The sequence below is a fragment of the Bos indicus x Bos taurus genome, chromosome 5 (genome assembly GCF_003369695.1).
Source record: "Bos indicus x Bos taurus breed Angus x Brahman F1 hybrid chromosome 5, Bos_hybrid_MaternalHap_v2.0, whole genome shotgun sequence".
Lineage (NCBI taxonomy): Eukaryota > Metazoa > Chordata > Mammalia > Artiodactyla > Bovidae > Bos > Bos indicus x Bos taurus.
The window spans coordinates 78,396,128-78,414,560 of record NC_040080.1 but is presented as its reverse complement, the minus strand read 5'-3'; the positions used below and the strand labels follow the sequence as shown (position 1 = coordinate 78,414,560).

General features: G+C 36.5%; 1 protein-coding gene across 14 annotated transcripts in view; it reads left to right on the top strand.

Moving 5' to 3' along the window:
• Positions 1-18,433, top strand: part of KIF21A (kinesin family member 21A) — a 186,204-nt gene that overhangs the window by 109,251 nt on the left and 58,520 nt on the right. For all 14 annotated transcript variants that reach the window (XM_027542574.1, XM_027542579.1, XM_027542571.1 and 11 more), the window contains exons 2-10: positions 3,894-4,116; positions 4,247-4,429; positions 6,168-6,317; positions 7,455-7,589; positions 8,060-8,227; positions 10,105-10,220; positions 12,823-13,018; positions 13,410-13,599; positions 14,191-14,254. In XM_027542574.1, the coding sequence (XP_027398375.1) occupies positions 3,894-4,116; positions 4,247-4,429; positions 6,168-6,317; positions 7,455-7,589; positions 8,060-8,227; positions 10,105-10,220; positions 12,823-13,018; positions 13,410-13,599; positions 14,191-14,254 (1,425 nt within the window). The remainder of the gene's footprint in view (positions 1-3,893; positions 4,117-4,246; positions 4,430-6,167; positions 6,318-7,454; positions 7,590-8,059; positions 8,228-10,104; positions 10,221-12,822; positions 13,019-13,409; positions 13,600-14,190; positions 14,255-18,433) is intronic.

Below are 18,433 nucleotides of genomic sequence, written 5' to 3'. Positions count from 1 at the left end.
CTTTCAAATGCACTCCTCATTGCCATTAGCAAGGATAATAAGCAGGTGAGTAGAGGTTAGGTAAATTCTGGGTGACACTGGCATTCTAAAATTGGCTGTAGTATCTGCACTTCAAATAGTGTTTATTCTTTATGTTGAAACTAAATTAAAAGTATTTTAATAGCCAAATAAGATGGCCTGTGGTCATAGTCATTTACTTAAAATTAATGAGGCACTGATTTCAAACAGTAGCCTAGTGCTGATTTTCATTTAGTTGTTTTTATGTTTATCTGTTATATTACATGGAGATTATTAAATTTCACAGTGCAGCTATAAATCAGCGAGAGAGCAGAATTTGGGGATAAATGGGGTAGCTCTCAGGAGACACAGCCTCGGCTCAGATATAACTTTATGGTGGAATGCAGAATTAGGTGAGTGCTTCTGAAAGAAGTGAAATCTAAACAGAGATTGAAAACAAGATGTTCAGGCTGGAAAAGGAGTTTGGAATTGAAAAGGAAGAATGTCCAGGAGAGAAAATCATATTTGAAAGTATAGATGCTAGAGAGAGCATAATTTGTTAGTGAAACTAGCTAAAAATAAACCATCACCACAATTACCATCACTAACCAAAGTCCTTTGATGGGAAGATTAACCATGGCAAGAGGAGACTGCAGAGTGACTTAAGGGTATATTAGAGGGTCTTGGCTAGATGGCATCACTGACTCGATGGACATGAGTTTGAGTGAACTCCGGGAGTTGGTGATGGACAGGGAGGCGTGGTGTGCCGTGATTCATGGGGTCGCAAAGAGTCGGACATGACTGAGCGACTGAACTGAAATGAGAGGGTCTTTGGGCTTCCTAGATGGAGCTAGTGGTAAAAAAAAAAAAAAAAACCCGCCTGCAAATGCAGGAGACATAAGAGATGTGGGTTCTATCCCTGGGTCTGGAAGATCCCCTGGAGGAGGACATGGCATCCCACTCCATTATTCTTGCCTGGAGAATCCCATGGACAGAGCAGCCTGGCGGGCTACAGTCCATAGGGTCGCAAAGAGTCGGACACAAAGAGTTTTAGTCAAGGCAGTGATCAACCATATTTTAAAAATATCATATCAACTTCATATTTTACAAATATATCAACTTCATATTTTATAAATATCAGTACCAATCTGTGGAACAGATTGATAGGGAGCAAAATTTGACACAGGCTCTCTGGTGAGAAGACTTTTGCAGTAATCCAAGTAAGAGATAATGGTGGCTTGATTAGGTGAGGAAGGGAAGAAAATGGATGAGCTATTTCTGAGATAATTAATAGTTCTTAGAGATAGGTTAGATAGATGGAATAGGGAATAATTGAAGTTGACTCTTCCAACTGGCCAACAGACAGAATGGTGATTCTTCCAAGGAGGATGGTGGATTTGTTTTTCTCCTCTTGACTCTCCTGAGGAGGATTGTATTTATCATTTTTATCCCCATGAATGGATGGAGTATGACAGGAAAAGGGGAGTTTGGGAAAAGGGAATATTAACTTTGAGAAAGACAACTCATCATGAAAATGTGGAACCAGAAAGTCAAAGCTGCTTACTACAATGTAAGCTGTAGTAAGTTTTTATAGTCTATTTTTATAGTCCATGGATATAGTTTTTTGTAAGAAACATTTGTTTTATTTCTTATAATATAATTTTATAATAGTATATAAATATTATTAGTCAGTGTTCTTCAGACAAATAATGTTAGATCTGAAGGGAATCTTGAAAATGATAGTTTCTGTCAACTGGTGAGGAAATTGGAGCTCAAAGAGAAGACCACATGAGTGGTCACCTATAGAGTGAGAGAAGTATTAGAATCCAAGTCTCCTATGGACCACTTCATTACTCTTTCCACAGTACCTAGCCAGCTCCCCATTGATTATTGCATGCTATTAAAACGAATCATTGAAGTTGAAGACTTTATGGAAGAAAAACATCATTATTACAGAAGAAGGGGAAATTGCATAAATAAATAAGATTCTTTACTTAACACTTTTATGCTAGAACAGAATTCTGTTTAAGATAACCAGGGTTACAGAAATTCAGTCCCTTCTCAGTATTGCCAAGGATTAAAACTCAGATGATCTAGACTTAGGCTTGGCTTTATTTCTAACAAATAGATGAACTCATTCCACTTTTATAGATCTCTGTTTCTGAAAATGAGATTTCTTTAAAATCCTTTCTATTTTCTGTCTGTATCATTTTATATTTTCTATTACTGGTTGTCTTTACTTTCTTCCTCAAATTGCTTCTCTTTCTCCATGGCAAATAGGAACCTCTTAAAAACTCAAGTAGAATAAATCAGTGACATATATGTCCTGATGGTCCTGTTTATGGAGTGAATAAAATAGGGCCAGATTTTGCTTTGTTCTGTTAGTATCATATCACCATATTTACTTTCCTTCTTTGAAAAATAGGCCTTGAAATCAGGATGCTAATGCATAAGAGGAAGGTCCTAGAATCTGAAGTATGAGAGTTGGGTGTAGGTCAAGTATAATGCTGTGATGTAAATGATGATTCAATAGTTTTGAAGAGAAAATATTTAGAACTTTTTTGTGTTTTTATTTTTAAATTCTTTTCAAAATTCTACTTTTGTGTATATCATATAACAAATCAATATGGCACATGCATATATTTATAAATGAATATACAATGTGGGATTATATATTCTGGGGTTACGCTTAAATATGTTAAGCTAACAAAAGGTTATGGTCAAATAAGTTTGGGAACCATTATTGAAGAGTTTGCAAAAAATGGTGAGTCATGGGTATCGAAATAAATGCTATGTTCTTAATTTCTCACTTTTGGATATCATCCTCTTTGGAAATAAAGAAAAGAAATCTAAAACGAAGATAACAATAAATAGCGCTTTGGTAGTTGAACTTACTTAACTGAGTTTTTACTTCTTACGGAGTTGAGAAAAGATATTCACTCACAAAAGTGGCAGAAAGTGAAGAGGAACTAAAAGCCTCTTGATGAAAGTGAAAGTGGAGAGTGGAAAAGTTGGCTTAAAGCTCAACATTCAGAAAACGAAGATCATGGCATCTGGTCCCATCACTTCATGGGAAATAGATGGGGAAACAGTGGAAACAATGTCAGACTTTATTTTTCTGGGCTCCAAAATCACTACAGATGGTGACTGCAGCCATGAAATTAAAAGACACTTACTCCTTGGAAGGAAAGTTATGACCAAACTAGATAGCATATTCAAAAGCAGAGACACTACTTTGCCAACAAAGGTCCGTCTAGTCAAGGCTATGGTTTTTCCTGTGGTCATGTATGGATGTGAGAGTTGGACTGTGAAGAAGGCTGAGCACCGAAGAATTGATGCTTTTGAACTGTGGTGTTGGAGAAGACTCTTGAGAGTCCCTTGAACAGCAAGGAGATCCAACCAGTCCATTCTGAAGGAGATCAGCCCTGGGATTTCTTTGGAAGGAATGATGCTAAAGCTGAAACTCCAGTACTTTGGCTACCTCATGCGAAGAGTTGACTCATTGGAAAAGACTCTGATGCTGGGAGGGATTGGGGGCAGGAGGAGAAGGGGACGATGGAGGATGAGATGACTGGATGGCATCACTGACTCGATGGACGTGAGTCTGAGTGATGGACAGGGAGGCCTGGCGTGCTGTGATTCATGGGGTCGCAAAGAGTCAGACACAACTGAGTGACTGAACTGAACTGATTCTTAGTCATGATTTTTTTGGATTAAGTAACTCATATTGAAATTAACTCAGTATTATTTAAGTTAAACTTTTCAGCTCAAGGTGTAAATACCAGATTACATTTGTGATTTGAAAAGATTTGGCTAGGATTTTCAAAATCCTACTTCTTCAGTTTTTTTCCATTTATTGTATCTTATTTTATTTCTTCCTGTTTTTTACCTCACAGAATAAGACCACAGCTTGCCAAAGAAAGGATTGAAGGATGCCATATTTGTACATCTGTAACACCTGGAGAACCTCAAGTCTTCCTAGGCAAAGATAAAGCTTTCACTTTTGATTATGTGTTTGACATTGACTCCCAGCAAGAGCAGATCTACATTCAATGCATAGAAAAACTAATTGAGGGCTGTTTTGAAGGATATAATGCTACAGTTTTTGCCTATGGACAAGTAAGTACCAAATTATTTTCATAGAAGCTGTAACTTTTCAGAAGTGTTAGTTCAGTTCCACTTTCATTTTTGTTGCTTGAGATTATGTTATTAAGATCAAGCATCCATTTTTCTCCATTCTTTTATTCAGACTGGAGCTGGCAAAACATACACAATGGGAACAGGATTTGATGTTAACATCATTGAGGAAGAACAGGGTATTATTTCTCGTGCTGTTAAACATCTTTTCAAGAGTATTGAAGAAAAAAAACACACTTCCATTAAAAACGGACTTCCTCCTCCAGATTTTAAAGTGAATGCCCAGTTCTTAGAGGTAATGGTTTAACTGTGTCATTAGTTTCCTTTAAATCTTATTCTTAAGACCATAGCCCTATGACTTTATAGTCCAGCTTCCATTTTAGTGCTTGGCGTATGGTATCCAATAAATGTTGTTTGAGTAAATTAACATAGGCACTAATAACTAGAGATAATAGGTAATAAGTATTCCTTATTTACTGGCATTTAAGATTATAGATATTTGACCAGCATCCATAGAGTAAAACAATTAATATTGTTTATTTCAGATTTTTTTTTCTTTTCTGAGAATTACTTTTGTAATGTAGTTAGGTTCACAAAGTGCTGGGAATTCAGTAACTAAGACCAAAAGAGAGGGAGAGAATATGAGGAAAATACAATTGATGCTGCAACACTAGTCTAGATGCAAAAGCTGGTATTACTACACGGATATGCAGATATTTTAATGAAGTATCTAAAGATTAGGGCAGGTTTGGATTAATTTAGGACTCCAGTACTCTTGCCTGGAAAAGCCCGTGGACAGAGGAGCCTGGTAGGCTGCAGTCCATGGGTCGCTAAGAGTCGGACACGACTGAGCGACTTCACTTTCACTTTTCATTTTCATGCATTGAAGGAGGAAATGGCAACCCACTCCAGTGTTCTTGCCTAGAGAATCCCAGGGATGGCAGGGCCTGGTGGGCTGCCGTCTATGGGGTCGCAGAGAGTCGGACATGACTGAAGCGACTTAGCAGCAGCAGGCTGGTAGGAAGGTCACGCTAGTAAAAAGACATTTAAGATTTGAGCAGTATTGCTATTGTGTGGACAGTGCCATTATAATTCTGTATGCTTGGGCCAACTAGCGTTCTAGTCTGATTATAGTCTACATCACCTAAGCAAATCATTTTGACAAATGATGAAACATTTTATTCAGCATTATATAGCACAAAATAGAAAACAATTCAAATTAACATTAGTTATCTTACTGCTAGTTTTAATGGACATTTCAATTTAATAAAAACCAAGAAGAATATAATTATGTGTTTCTACCATACCAAACACCTTGGTAAGGTGTTTCTACCTTATCAAGAATGGTAACTAATGATGGAAAAAGAAAAGAAACAGTGTTCTTTTATCTTCCCTTTCACCCTGTAAGCATTATTAGGCATTGTGACTTTAAGCATTTTGATAGGAAAATTGGTGTATACATCCTCTTATAAGGTGGTAGCACAATCTCATCAGAGTCTATTGATATATTGCTCATCTTGCAAAAATACTAAGTATTAATTTTTAGATACATTAAGAAGGGCTGTAGGGCCAAAGAAAATATACTTTTAGTTCAAACACTAAAAACTCTTAAAACCTTCCCTAAACTTTCAAGCTTAGGATTTGTCTACATTTGATACATATTTTTTTATAATTTACTTGTATTTATAAATATTTATCTCTTGCACAGGGCTAGTGGATCATTTTATCTAGTCCTTAACTCATTAGTCATAATTAAGTCTTTTACTCTTCTTACCCTTCTAAAGAAATCTGGCATTTATTTTTATTTGTGGTCATTTTTATGTGTTATTTTGAATAAATATGTCATTTAGAAGAACTTTTAAGGTATATTTCAAAGATATGTATATTTCAAAGATATGTGTATTAAGGTATATGTATTAAGGTATATTTCAAAGATATGTATATTTCAAAGATATGTGTTCAAACAATATGCAATATGTGTTATTATATCATGAGGCAATTTTGGCTAACGTTAAACTTACTTCTTTTGATAGCTATATAATGAAGAGGTTCTTGACTTATTTGATACTACTCGTGATATTGATGCAAAAACTAAAAAATCAAATATAAGGATTCATGAAGATTCAGCTGGAGGAATTTATACTGTGGGCGTCACAACACGTACAGTGAATACGGAATCCGAGGTGACATTTATGTTATAGTTAAAATAGAGCATGTTTGGGGGAATTCCCTGGTGGTGCAAGGGTTAGGGCTCTGCACTCCCAATGCAGAAGGCATGGGTTCCATCCCTGCAAGCTTCGAGGCACGGCCAAAGGAAAAAATTAGAGCATATTTGGCTTTATTTAACAGCTTTGCTGCTCACCATATGAAATTTGTATCCTAAAGAGTAGCATTGAGGTAAAATTTTATCTTCATCATTTTTACAGGATTTTATTATTAAAAATGTCACAGTTGTGATAAAGTCAGTGCATTTATCATAACAACTAAAGAATGTAAAGCATTGTATGTATAGTTTTCTTTCACACCTAGAAAAAGAGGGTTAGATAATTTAAAGTGAAGGATGAGACCACAGTCCTTTGTGCTTTTTGCTATAACACATGGAGGCTGTGGGGCTTCCCTGGTGGCTCAGTGGTAAAGAATCTACCTGCAATGCAAGAGATGCCGATTCAGTCCCTGGGTCAGGAAGATCCCCTGGAGAAGGAAATGGCAACCGGCTCCAGTATTCTTGTTTGGGAAATTCCGTGGACAGAGGAGCAGCCTGGCAGGCTACATTCATGGTCGCAGAAGAGTCAGACATGACAGTGACTAAACAACAACATCATGTAGTCCTGTATTATGGCTCCTAAAGAGAGACTGTTAAGAAAACTTACACTGGGGAGTTCTGTGTCAGTCCAGTGTTTCGGACTCAGTGCTTTCAGTACCTTGGCCCTGAGTTCACTTCCTGGTGGGGAACAAAGATCTGCAAGTCACATGGAGTGTTCAAAAAGAAAAAACGTTACAAATAAGAAAATACGGAAGAGCCTGAGTAATTGCGGTTATTGCTTAGTTTGTTCCAAAGTGTTCTACTGTAATAGTTTTGATAGAAGCTGCAGACATCAGCAAATGGCAAACAATGGAATCTCAGTGTTTTCTCCTATTTACAAAAACAAACACCATTATACTTTCTGGTCAAAAAGTGCCTGTAAATAAAATAATAAAACAGTCTACCTCTTGTACATCTTTTAATATGATGAATTTTAACCAGTAGCTCAGACTTATGATTATGTAGATTTAGTTTAAGTATTGTTCAAGTAAAACCTCTCTTTCTTTCCCTTTTCTAGATGATGCAGTGTTTGAAGCTGGGTGCTTTATCTCGGACAACTGCTAGTACCCAAATGAATGTTCAGAGCTCTCGTTCACATGCCATTTTTACCATTCACTTGTGTCAAACCAGAATGTGTCCCCAGATAGATGCTGTGAGTTAGTACTAATGTCTTAAACTTTCAGATTTCATTTCTATAAAATCACATGAGTATCAAAGAGAATATTTGCGTCAAGTTTAGTTTGTTTAATTATTCCTTTTCCTAATGAGATGTCCCTGGATTTATTTAAGCTAAAGCTGGCCAGCCATATAAAATTTTGAAATTAAAAATGGACTGTATTTCTGCAGTAGCCAGAAAGTATGGTGATGGATTAGTTACTTGAGACCCTTCGTTTTTGAGGGCTGTATGGTACAAATTTCTCTTCAATATAAGCAAAGCCTCAGTTGATAGCTCTCTTTGATCTAACTTTGTCTAAGCTTCTAGTTGCAACAGGCGTTTTTGTGCTTATATTTATTTGACTACAGGCCTATACTTGGCTATATGAATAATGAAGGCAAGATGGGGTTGAAGGATATTTAGTGTCACATTAATAAGGTATTTTCAATTATTTTCCTCAATTACAGGAAATTGCAACTGATAATAAAGTGATTTCTGAATCATCACAGATGAATGAATTTGAAACTCTGACTGCAAAGTTCCATTTTGTTGATCTGGCAGGTTCAGAAAGACTGAAGCGTACTGGAGCTACAGGCGAGAGAGCAAAAGAAGGCATTTCCATCAACTGTGGACTTGTAAGACTAAGACTTTGTGCTGGGAATATATCAGAGTTATTTTATTATCCTTTTCCATTTTATAATATATAATACCCAAGTGGAAATCCTTCATACACTGAGCTGAGAAATGAAAGTTACTGTAAACTTATAGTAATGCATTGAATTTTGATGTCAGGCTGTCAACTTTTTTCTCCTTTTCACATTGTAAGTTTTCTTCAAGTGTAAAAAATTAATTGGATTAAGTTTTATGATATGTGTATAAGAGATGTATATATATAATAGAAATGATTTTAAAATTCTCAAATTTAAAAATATACTCAATATTAAATATTATATGGGATGACCTTTAAAGTAGTTTTATGCTAACATTTTTATGACAGGCTTTATTTTGGAAATTATAATAACATGTTATTTAATAACAATAACAATTATTTCAAAATGATAACTTTTCTCATTTTAGGAATTAACTTTAATACCCTGTTTTTGATTGATTGGAAAACATTTTGTGTTGGAGTTAGCCTAAAGTGGTGTTTTTGATTGAATGGAAAACATCTTGTGTTGGAGTTAGCCTAAAGTTTCTACTATCTGAAAGAAAATGTTTTGAACCAAATTTTTATGTAATCTTTTTTTTTATTGATTTCATTATAAAAGTGGTTCTTTGTTCCTGCTTAGAAGTAATGGCATTGTAAATTTCTGTGATGCTGACAGCATCAGAATAGATGTTTTCTGCTTTGCCTCTCTCCCTTTCTTCCTAGAGCAGGGGATCCAAGCATATGGTCCTTTTTTTTGGTCATTGCCCAATATTTGCTGTTACATGATTATAACTCTTCTGTGGGGGAATTATCAACTGAGACTGATTAGAGAGAGCCAGTCTTCCCAACCATGCATCTTGATGCTTCTACCATATGGTTGAATATTGTGGTCAGAGGAGTGAGTGAGCAGGATCCTGGACTTTGTGTATTGTTTTGAATTTCTTGAGATATAAAATCATGGTATGGTATTTACATTTGTGCTGTTTGGAAAAGACAAAAGCCATTGCTCAGTTTTCTTGTTCAGGCTATTGAAACATGTTCAGATGTGTGGTAGAGGTTCAGAGTGACCAGTGGCTAAAATTGCAGACTGTAGAAAAGGGGGACTAAGACACAGTGTGATGCTGATGCACTCTCTGCAGCATCCATTGGCTCTAACAAAAATATAGTTATAGGCGAGTATGGCAAGCATTTAGGAAAACGCTTAGGCTGTAGGTGCTAGTTCAGTGACTAGGAAAAGTAGAAGCATGTGGCAGGAGGAGGGACTAAAGAGTTCTACAATTTGACTTAATTTCTTAAATATTGGATGCTTAGTACATAGATTCATTGAATTTCTAAGTGCTGCTGTACTTAATAATACTTTATTCAGAGATACCATACTGATATGTTTATTGTGGTTAAAAGAAATTTTGTTTTCATATAAGGAAGCTATAGTACCAGAAAGTTCCATGAAATTGTTAAACTAGCAATTTATTTCTTCATTGAGCTGAAGAGAAGAATTTGCACCATGAATTGGCAGTTTTGTGAGAGATACTTCATGATGCTCTGATAATTCTAAGAATGGTTTAGAAGTCATCAATCTTACAACATTCCTATTTCTAAAGAAAATCTCTTCAGATGTTTTAGTATTTGTGAGTTATAGATATTTATATAGCACTAAATTTTGATTGGTGTCAGTTTTTTAGTAGTTATATGGAAAGCTTCAAGTTTACTTCATATTTCAAAATACAAATGTAAAGTAAAACCAAACAGAAGTGGTCTCAATTCTGCCATGTCTTTGTATTATTTTCTATAAGATTTCATTATTTTAAAATGTTATAATTAGTACATTTTTATCATTTTCCTCTCTCTCTTTCTACCTTTTAGTTGGCACTTGGCAATGTAATAAGTGCATTGGGAGACAAGAGCAAGAGGGCCACTCATGTTCCCTATAGAGATTCTAAGCTGACAAGACTACTACAGGATTCTCTTGGGGGCAATAGGTATGTAGAAGTGTTTATCCTCCATATTCCTGGATTTCAATTATTCATTATTTTTAAAATGTTTGAAAACTGATTTATAAGAATTGTTTATTATAAAATAATGAAGAACTAGTAGTTATTAAGTGCCTTGAGTGCATGAGTGCTTTTGCATGTCATTTCACATATTTCTTGTAACAGCTCTTGAGGTAGGTATTGTTATTCCTATTTTATAGATAAGAAAATTCAGAGAGATTAAGTAGTTTATTCAGTCACTTGGTGTATGAAATCCTTGACATACATTCTCTCTACTGTACAGAGTTTCAGTTTTGAGTGCTTGGCACATACTTGATGCTTAGAAAAATTTTGTTGAAAAATGCTATCTTCTATGAAATTAAAAAAATAAGTTAAATATAATTAATTTTTTTACAAGTCTCCTAAAAATTAAACATTTTTTTACATTTTTAGAAAACTTTAAAAATATTAATTGAATGAAATATAGGGTGTTTGCTGGTTATTAACTTTTCCAGAATCGCTGATATTCCTCGTCTTCTGTACTTTGCATCATCCTGATACATTTCATTAGCTAAATGTATTCTTTGGTAATGCATTCCTCTTATAAACATCAGCATGTTGGCTTTAAAAGTGAAAACATTTTTGGCATTTAAATTCAGTCTTGGCATAGTTCAACATTACATACAAACTGATCCTGTAAAACAATCCAGTAATTAAATTTGTTGATTTTCTCTTTGAACAACTATTATTCAAAGAATTTTGATAATGTTGAATTTATTTGGGGTGAGGTTGGATGGATTTGGAAATAATGTTTTGTTTTATAGAATTTAACAGTATCATTTTTATATTGCTTGTTTTGTAATGTTGGCATTGTCTTGACTCATCTCTCTTCTAGCATATCCTTTGTATTGCTTCCATTTGTCCATATTTCTTCTGTTCTATATTTTCATTCGACTTTCAATATCAATCTGAATCTTATTGTAACTAGACAAAAATTTTTGTTTTTTAAGCCAAATATAAATTATTAAAGTTTGCTAAATTGTAACCTTTTACTGTGTTCATTCCTTTGCTTTATAGTATAGCTTTGTTTTGTAACAAAAAAGAGATAGTAAACATCTTCCCCTTACCAGTGTCAATACTTTTGAATACTTCAGTACTTCTGAGAGTTTGCTTGCCCTGTAGTAATCTAAGGTATTTGCACTAGGGATTTTTAATTCCTCTTGAGGTTTATCTAAGCTACAGCTAAAGAATCTCAGATGTTCCTCACCCATTTCCTAGGTAAAGTAAAGTGAAGTCGCTCAGTCGTGTCTGACTCTTTGCGACCCCACAGACTGTAGCTTACCAGGCTCCTCCATCCATGGGATTTTCCAGGCGAGAATACTGGAGAGGGTTGGCATTTTCTTCTCCAGAGGATCTTCCCGACCCAGCGATCGAACCCAGGTCTCCTGCATTGTAGGCAGACACTTTATTATCTGAGCCAATTGTGTGGGTGGTAACTCCTTTCTTCTAATCCCATTCTCCTCTGTTCATGGAATTCTCCAGGCAAGAATACTGGAGTGGGTAGCTGTTCCCTTCTCTAGGGGATCTTCCCGACCCAGGGATTGAATCCAGGTCTCCTAGATTGCAGGCAGATTCTTTACCATCTGACCACCAGGGAAGCCCAGTCCCATTGCAGACCAGCCTGGGTAAATTACATCCTTAATTGTTAGTATGTAAGTGCCTATTACACCAGTGACTTCCCTGGTGGCTCAGACAGTAAAGCGTCTGTCTACAATGCAGGAGACCTGGGTTTGATCCCTGGGTTGGGAAGATCCCCTGGAGAAGGAAATGGCAATCCACTCCAGTACTATTGCCTGGAAAATCCCATGGACAGAGGAGCCTGGTAGGCTACAGTCCATGGGGTTGCAAAGAGTTGGACACGGCTAAGCGACTTCACTATCACTAAGTGCCTATTAGAATTTCCACGTCTGATTCATTGACAGAAATTTCTTAGCCATAAGGATTTTATTATCCTATTCTTTGACTGATAAAGCAATTCATCATGACTGTAAAATAATCTTTCACATTTTTCCTGTGTAATCTAACCAGAAATTCTGGAACTTTGACCACTCAATCACAAATGGTATTTCATATTGTGAAACATATGGGTATACTAAGTACTTTTCTTCAGCAGGTGATAGAATTTTGTGTGAAATGTTTTGCTAAGAAAAAGATCAGGATGCAAGTTATTAAAAAAAATTTAAATCCTGAAATATTAAGCACATAATGAAAGCAATGGGTTTTGAATTTCAACATTTCATAGGTAGATTAAATTTTAGAATTATTCTGTGTATATTGCTTCAAAATTTTTTTGTAAAGAGGTGAGAAATAAATGTATGCACTTTTGCTTTCTCAAGGTATTAGGTGTCAAAAAGGGACAATATAAAAACATCTTTTTCCTTAAGGTAGCATTGAGGCTTTAAAATTTGCTTTTATTTTTATGTTTGGTAATATCAATCTTTTGGTATCTTGAAGAGTAGATATTATTCAAAAGACAGGTATTTAAAATGATTATTTCAGCATTTTATTTGCTTTTATCTGTAAACGTAATTTTTGTGTGTGTGTCTTTCAGCCAAACAATCATGATAGCATGTGTCAGCCCTTCAGACAGAGATTTTATGGAAACTTTAAATACCCTGAAATATGCCAATCGAGCTAGAAATATCAAGAACAAAGTGATGGTCAATCAGGACAGAGCTAGTCAGCAGATCAATGCACTCCGTAGTGAGATCACACGACTTCAGATGGAACTTATGGAGTATAAAACAGTAAGTTAATGATTTTTATTTTGCATTTTATGTACTCAGTGATACCTTTTTGTGATGGCTCTCACGTATGTCTCTGGAGTCTCTTGTCATAATGGTGACATCTTTCCTTTTAGGGGTAGAATTCTATAGTTTTCTTTGTGGGTAGCCTTTAATAATGTTCAGTCTAACAACTTGATCAGCCTCTTGTTTCAAAAGACTACTTTCTCAATCAAATTCTTTAGTGACATGCTCAATGAAGTGATGTAGTAGAGGGAAAAGGAACTCTTGCCTTGAGGCTGTTAAGGCAAAAGGGCTCTTGGTTGTAGAATTACACAATCCTGCATATCCTTTAACAAGACTCTTGTGTAGTTAGAACATCTCAACCAACAAGGAAATAACTTTTCTTTTCTAGGGCAAAAGAATAATTGATGAAGAGGGTGTGGAAAGCATCAATGACATGTTTCATGAGAATGCAATGCTACAGACTGAAAATAACAACCTGCGTGTAAGAATTAAAGCCATGCAAGAGACAGTTGATGCTCTGAGGACCAGAATCACACAGCTTGTTAGTGATCAGGCCAACCAAGTTCTTGTCAAAGCAGGTATGTGTGTGGGCTGTGGAATGAGTGAGGGATTACTTTTGGAGGGCAGAAAATATTCTTCATGTTTTTTAATTTCATGAAATAGTTGAAGTTAAAATGTCAGTTTCTGTAATTTAAAGTTAATGTTTAATTTGTAAATAATACATTCTTATAGAAATGAAATGTGTCTTTGCTTCATCATATTATCTTTCTGCTCATGGAATTAAGGGCAGGAAATTTGCTGTTTAAATTATGTTTCAGAGCATTATTGTTTGTTTCCATAACCTTGTTTTTCTCTTACTCTTTCTCTTCTCTTACTCTCAACTCTTGTTGAATTTTAAAGGAAATTCTTTTTTTTTTAATTAACTTTTATTGGAGCATATAGTTGGTTTACAATGTTGTTTCTGCTGTACAGAAAAGTGAATGTTACACATATACATATATTCACTTATTTTCAGATTTTTTTCCTGTATAGGTCATTACAGAGAACTGAGTAGAATTCCTTGTGCTATACAGTAGGTTCTTATTATCTGTTTTTAAATATAGCAGTGTATGTATATATGTCAATGTCAATCTCCAAGTTTATTCTTTCCCCCTTATTTTTTCTTGCAGGTGAAGGGAATGAGGAGATTAGTAATATGATTCATAATTATATTAAAGAAATTGAAGATCTCAGGTATAGTTTATATTCTGCAATATATAATGCACATATTTGGGTTTTGCAGTAAAGTATTATTGCTACTATTTATTTGTTGGGTTTATTTTATGTAGGGCTTCCCAGGTGGTGCTAGTAATAACCCACCTGCCACTGCAGGAGACATGAAATGTGGGTTTGATCCCTGGATCGGGAAGATCCTTTGGAGGAGGGCATGGCAACCCACTCTAGTATTCTTGCCTGGGGAATCCCACGGACAGAGGAGGCTGGCTGGCTACAGTCCATAGGGTTGTAACTATTCACAGTGATAGTTCAGCTCTTTGGTCAGGTTAACTTTAGGGGAATAGGTACTTGCCTATAATGAAACATATGGGAACATAATGTCACAAACTACTTTCTTCTCACATTATCTTCCTGTGTTCTACTGCTCTAGTTGTTGTACCCTTAATTGGAAACATACCAAACCTTATATAAGGATAGGCGTAATTGATGTCAATGGAGTTGGCTCCTTGTGCTCCTCACCCTCCATTTGGGAATGCTCATTATCAATAAGTCATCCCTAATTTTTAAAATCTCCCATTACTCCTGTTCCTTATACTTCCCCAGCTGTCTTTTATGAGTGAGTTATTGTATTCCTATAAATTGCCTGCCCCTGGTACATATAAAGTTCATTCGTCACTCACATTTCACACATGTACAGCAAATACTCACTGTAGGCCAAGCATCATGCCATGGATTGAACAAGTATGACATAAACAAGGAATTCACAGCCTAGGTGGGTAAACTTACATAAATAGTCACATGCAGTAAATGGGCTGACCAGAACTGGTAAAGGGAACACCCACACCTGTTGTGGGAATGTGGAGGGGATCACTGAGCACAGATTGTGAGAATAAAGGTCAGAAAGATGATCAAGAACACTAATTATTTCTGTAATATTTTCAGGTTCCATGATTTGCCTTGTTGGCTGAGCTGCTTTCTCTTGAAGTAAAACTACAGTCAGCTCCATCAGGAGCATCTAAATAACTCAGAACTCACTTCTGCTATGCATATGCAGAAAATAATCAAGTGAAAGATCATCTTTCACAACTACCCTAACAATTCTCTATCTTGTGTTTGTCTTCTCTTTCCCTTTCTCTTCCTGTGGCTATTTTAGAGATACTTAAACAGAGATGAGTAGTTTTTCTACTATTTCTGCCTCCATAAGGCAGAAATCCCTTCAATGCTTCAAAAAGTAAAAACTGATGAGAAAACATCTGATGTAGCAATAAAGATACTCAAATTGTTGTTGTTGTTCACTCAGTTATGTCTGACTCTTTGCGACCCTGTGGACTGCAGCATGCCAGGCTTTCCCATGTCTTCACTATCTCTTGGAGTTTGCTCAGACTCATATCCATTGAGGTGATGATGCCATCCAACCATCTCTTCCTCTGTCGCCACCTTCTCTTCTTGCCTTCAATCTTCCCAGCATCAGGGGCGTTTGCAGTTTGTTGACTCTTTGCATCAGTTAGCCAAAGCATTGGAGCTTCAGCATCAATCCTTCCAATGAATATTCAGCATTGGTTTCCTTTCGGATTGACTGGTTTGATCTCCTTGCTGTCCAAGGGACTCTCAAGAGTCTTCTCCAGCACCACAATTGGAAAGCATCAGTTCCTTGGTGCCCAGCTTTCTTTATGGTTAGACCCTCACATTGATACATGACTACTAGAAAAACTGTAACATTGATTACATGGACTTTTGTCAGCAAAGTCATGTCTCTGCTAAATTTTAATAACACTGCCTCGGTTTGTCACAGCTTTTCTTCCAAGGAGCAAGCATCTTTTAATTTCATGGCTGCAGTCACTGTCCGCAGTGATTTTGGAACCCAAGAAAATAAAGTCTGTCACTGTTTCCATATTTTCCCCATCCATTTGCCATGAAGTGATGGGACTAGATGCCATAATCTTAGTTTTCTGAATGTTGAGTTTGAATTTATTCTGTTTGTATATTTCCAAACTTTACCTTTTTGATGGAGAACGTTGGGGCCTTAGGTTATAGTTCTGGTCAGCAACCCAACCTGGGCTTGTAATTTCCATCTTGTATTGGCAATGATCTTTCCTGCCCACTGCTAAAAACTTGTTCTCTGACCAGTCCCCAGTCCTTCCTGACTCTTTAGAGTCCATCTTTACCATTCCTTCTGACAAAACTAATCTCTTTTAGTTTCTAAAGATTCTTTTTCTGCTCCTATTTGCTTCCTTTTATCTTTTTTTATTTTCTTGGCATTGATCAGTTGTTAGGCTGATCCATACTCTGGTTCTTGGGCTACATTTCCTCTCTTCCATCCTGCTATTCTAAGCCTGGACCTAAGCTTGATCTCACTATTTGATGAATGGCTTGACTAGTGTCACTATTTCCTAGAAAACTGACTAAATCATTTCTGTTCCTTTTCCCTCTACTACATCACTTCATTGAGCATGTCACTAAAGAATTTGATTGAGAAAGTAGTCTTTCTTTTTCCCTCAATATTATGGAGTGTTGGAGAAGGCAATGGCAACCCACTCCAGTACTCTTGCCTGGAAAATCCCATGGACGGAGGAGCCTGGTAGGTTGCAGTCCATGGGGTCGCTAAGAGTCGGACACGACTGAGCGACTTCACTTTCACTTTTCGATTTCCTGCATTGGAGAAGGAAATGGCAACCCACTCCAGTGTTCTTGCCTGGAGAATCCCAGGGATGGGGAAGCCTGGTAGGCTACCGTCTATGGGGTCACACAGAGTCGGACACGACTGAAGTGACTTAGCATAGCATAGCATAGCATGTGTAGAGTTGTCTCTTGTGTTGTTGGAAGAGGATGTTTGCTATGACTAGCATGTTATCTTAACAAAACTCTGTTAGCCTTTGCCCTGCTTCATTTTGTACTCCAAGGCCAGACTTGCCTGTTACTTCATTAGTCATCTCTTGACTGCTTACATTTGCATTCCAATCCTGTTTGATGAAAAGGACATCTCTTTTTTGTTTTAGTTATAGAAGGTCTTATAGGTTTTCATAGAACCATTCAACTGCTGCTTCTTCAGCATCAGTGGTTGGATCATAGACTTGGATTATTGTGATTTTAAATGATTTGTGCTGGAAATGAACTGAGATCATTCTGTCATTTTTGAAACTGCACCCAAGTACTGCATTTCAGATGCTTATGTTGACTATGAGGGGAAATCTATTTCTTCTGAAGAATTCTTGCCCGCAGTATAAAGATAATGGTCATCTAAATTAAATTCATCCATTCCCATCCATATTAGTTCACTGATTCCTAAGATATTGATGTTCACTCTTCCCATCTCCTGCTTGACCACATCCAATTTACCTTGATTGATAGACCTAACATTCCTGGTTCCTATGCAATATTGTTCTTTATAGCATTGGACTTTACTTTCACCACCAGACATATTCACAACTGTGCATCATTTCTACTTTGGCCCTGCCTCTTCATTCTTTCTGGAGCTATTAGTAATTGCCCTTTGCCCTTCCCTAGTAGTTCACTGGACACCTTCTGACCTGGGAGGCTCATCCTCCAGTGTGGTATCTTTTTGCCTTATCCACTGTTTGTGGGGTTCCTGTGGCAAGAATACTAGAGTGGTCTGCCATTTTCTGGTGGCTCAGTTGGTAGAGAATCTCCCTGCAGTGTGGGAGACCCAGGTTTGATCCCTAGGTGGAGAAGACTCCTTGGAGAGGGAAATGGCAATCCACTCCAATATTCTTGAGTGGAAAATCTGATGGACAGGGTGGCCTGGTGAGCTACAGTCAATGGGGTCCAAAAGAGACACGACTTAGTGACTAAACCACCACTTGTCATTCCTTATCCATTGACCACATTGACCATGAACTATGAACCATGCCTCTTGGGTGGCCCTGCACAGCATGGCTCATTGCTTCATTGAGTTACACAAGCCATGACAAAACTGTGATTCATGAAGAGGAAAGAATTATTATGGGGCTCCAATAAAAGGACAGGATGTATATAATCTTAAATTGAAAAGGTCTAATGTGTTATTACTATTTAGTTATAAGTTCTCACATTGTGTTTTTATCTACTAAATTCTACTCTAATCCATATTTTAATCAATAATTTCTCTTAGGAAGGCATTCATTCACAGCTTCTTAATGCAAATCATGTCAATGTATTGCCTCACATGGGAATGTTTATATTTTGTCTTATCATTTTAAT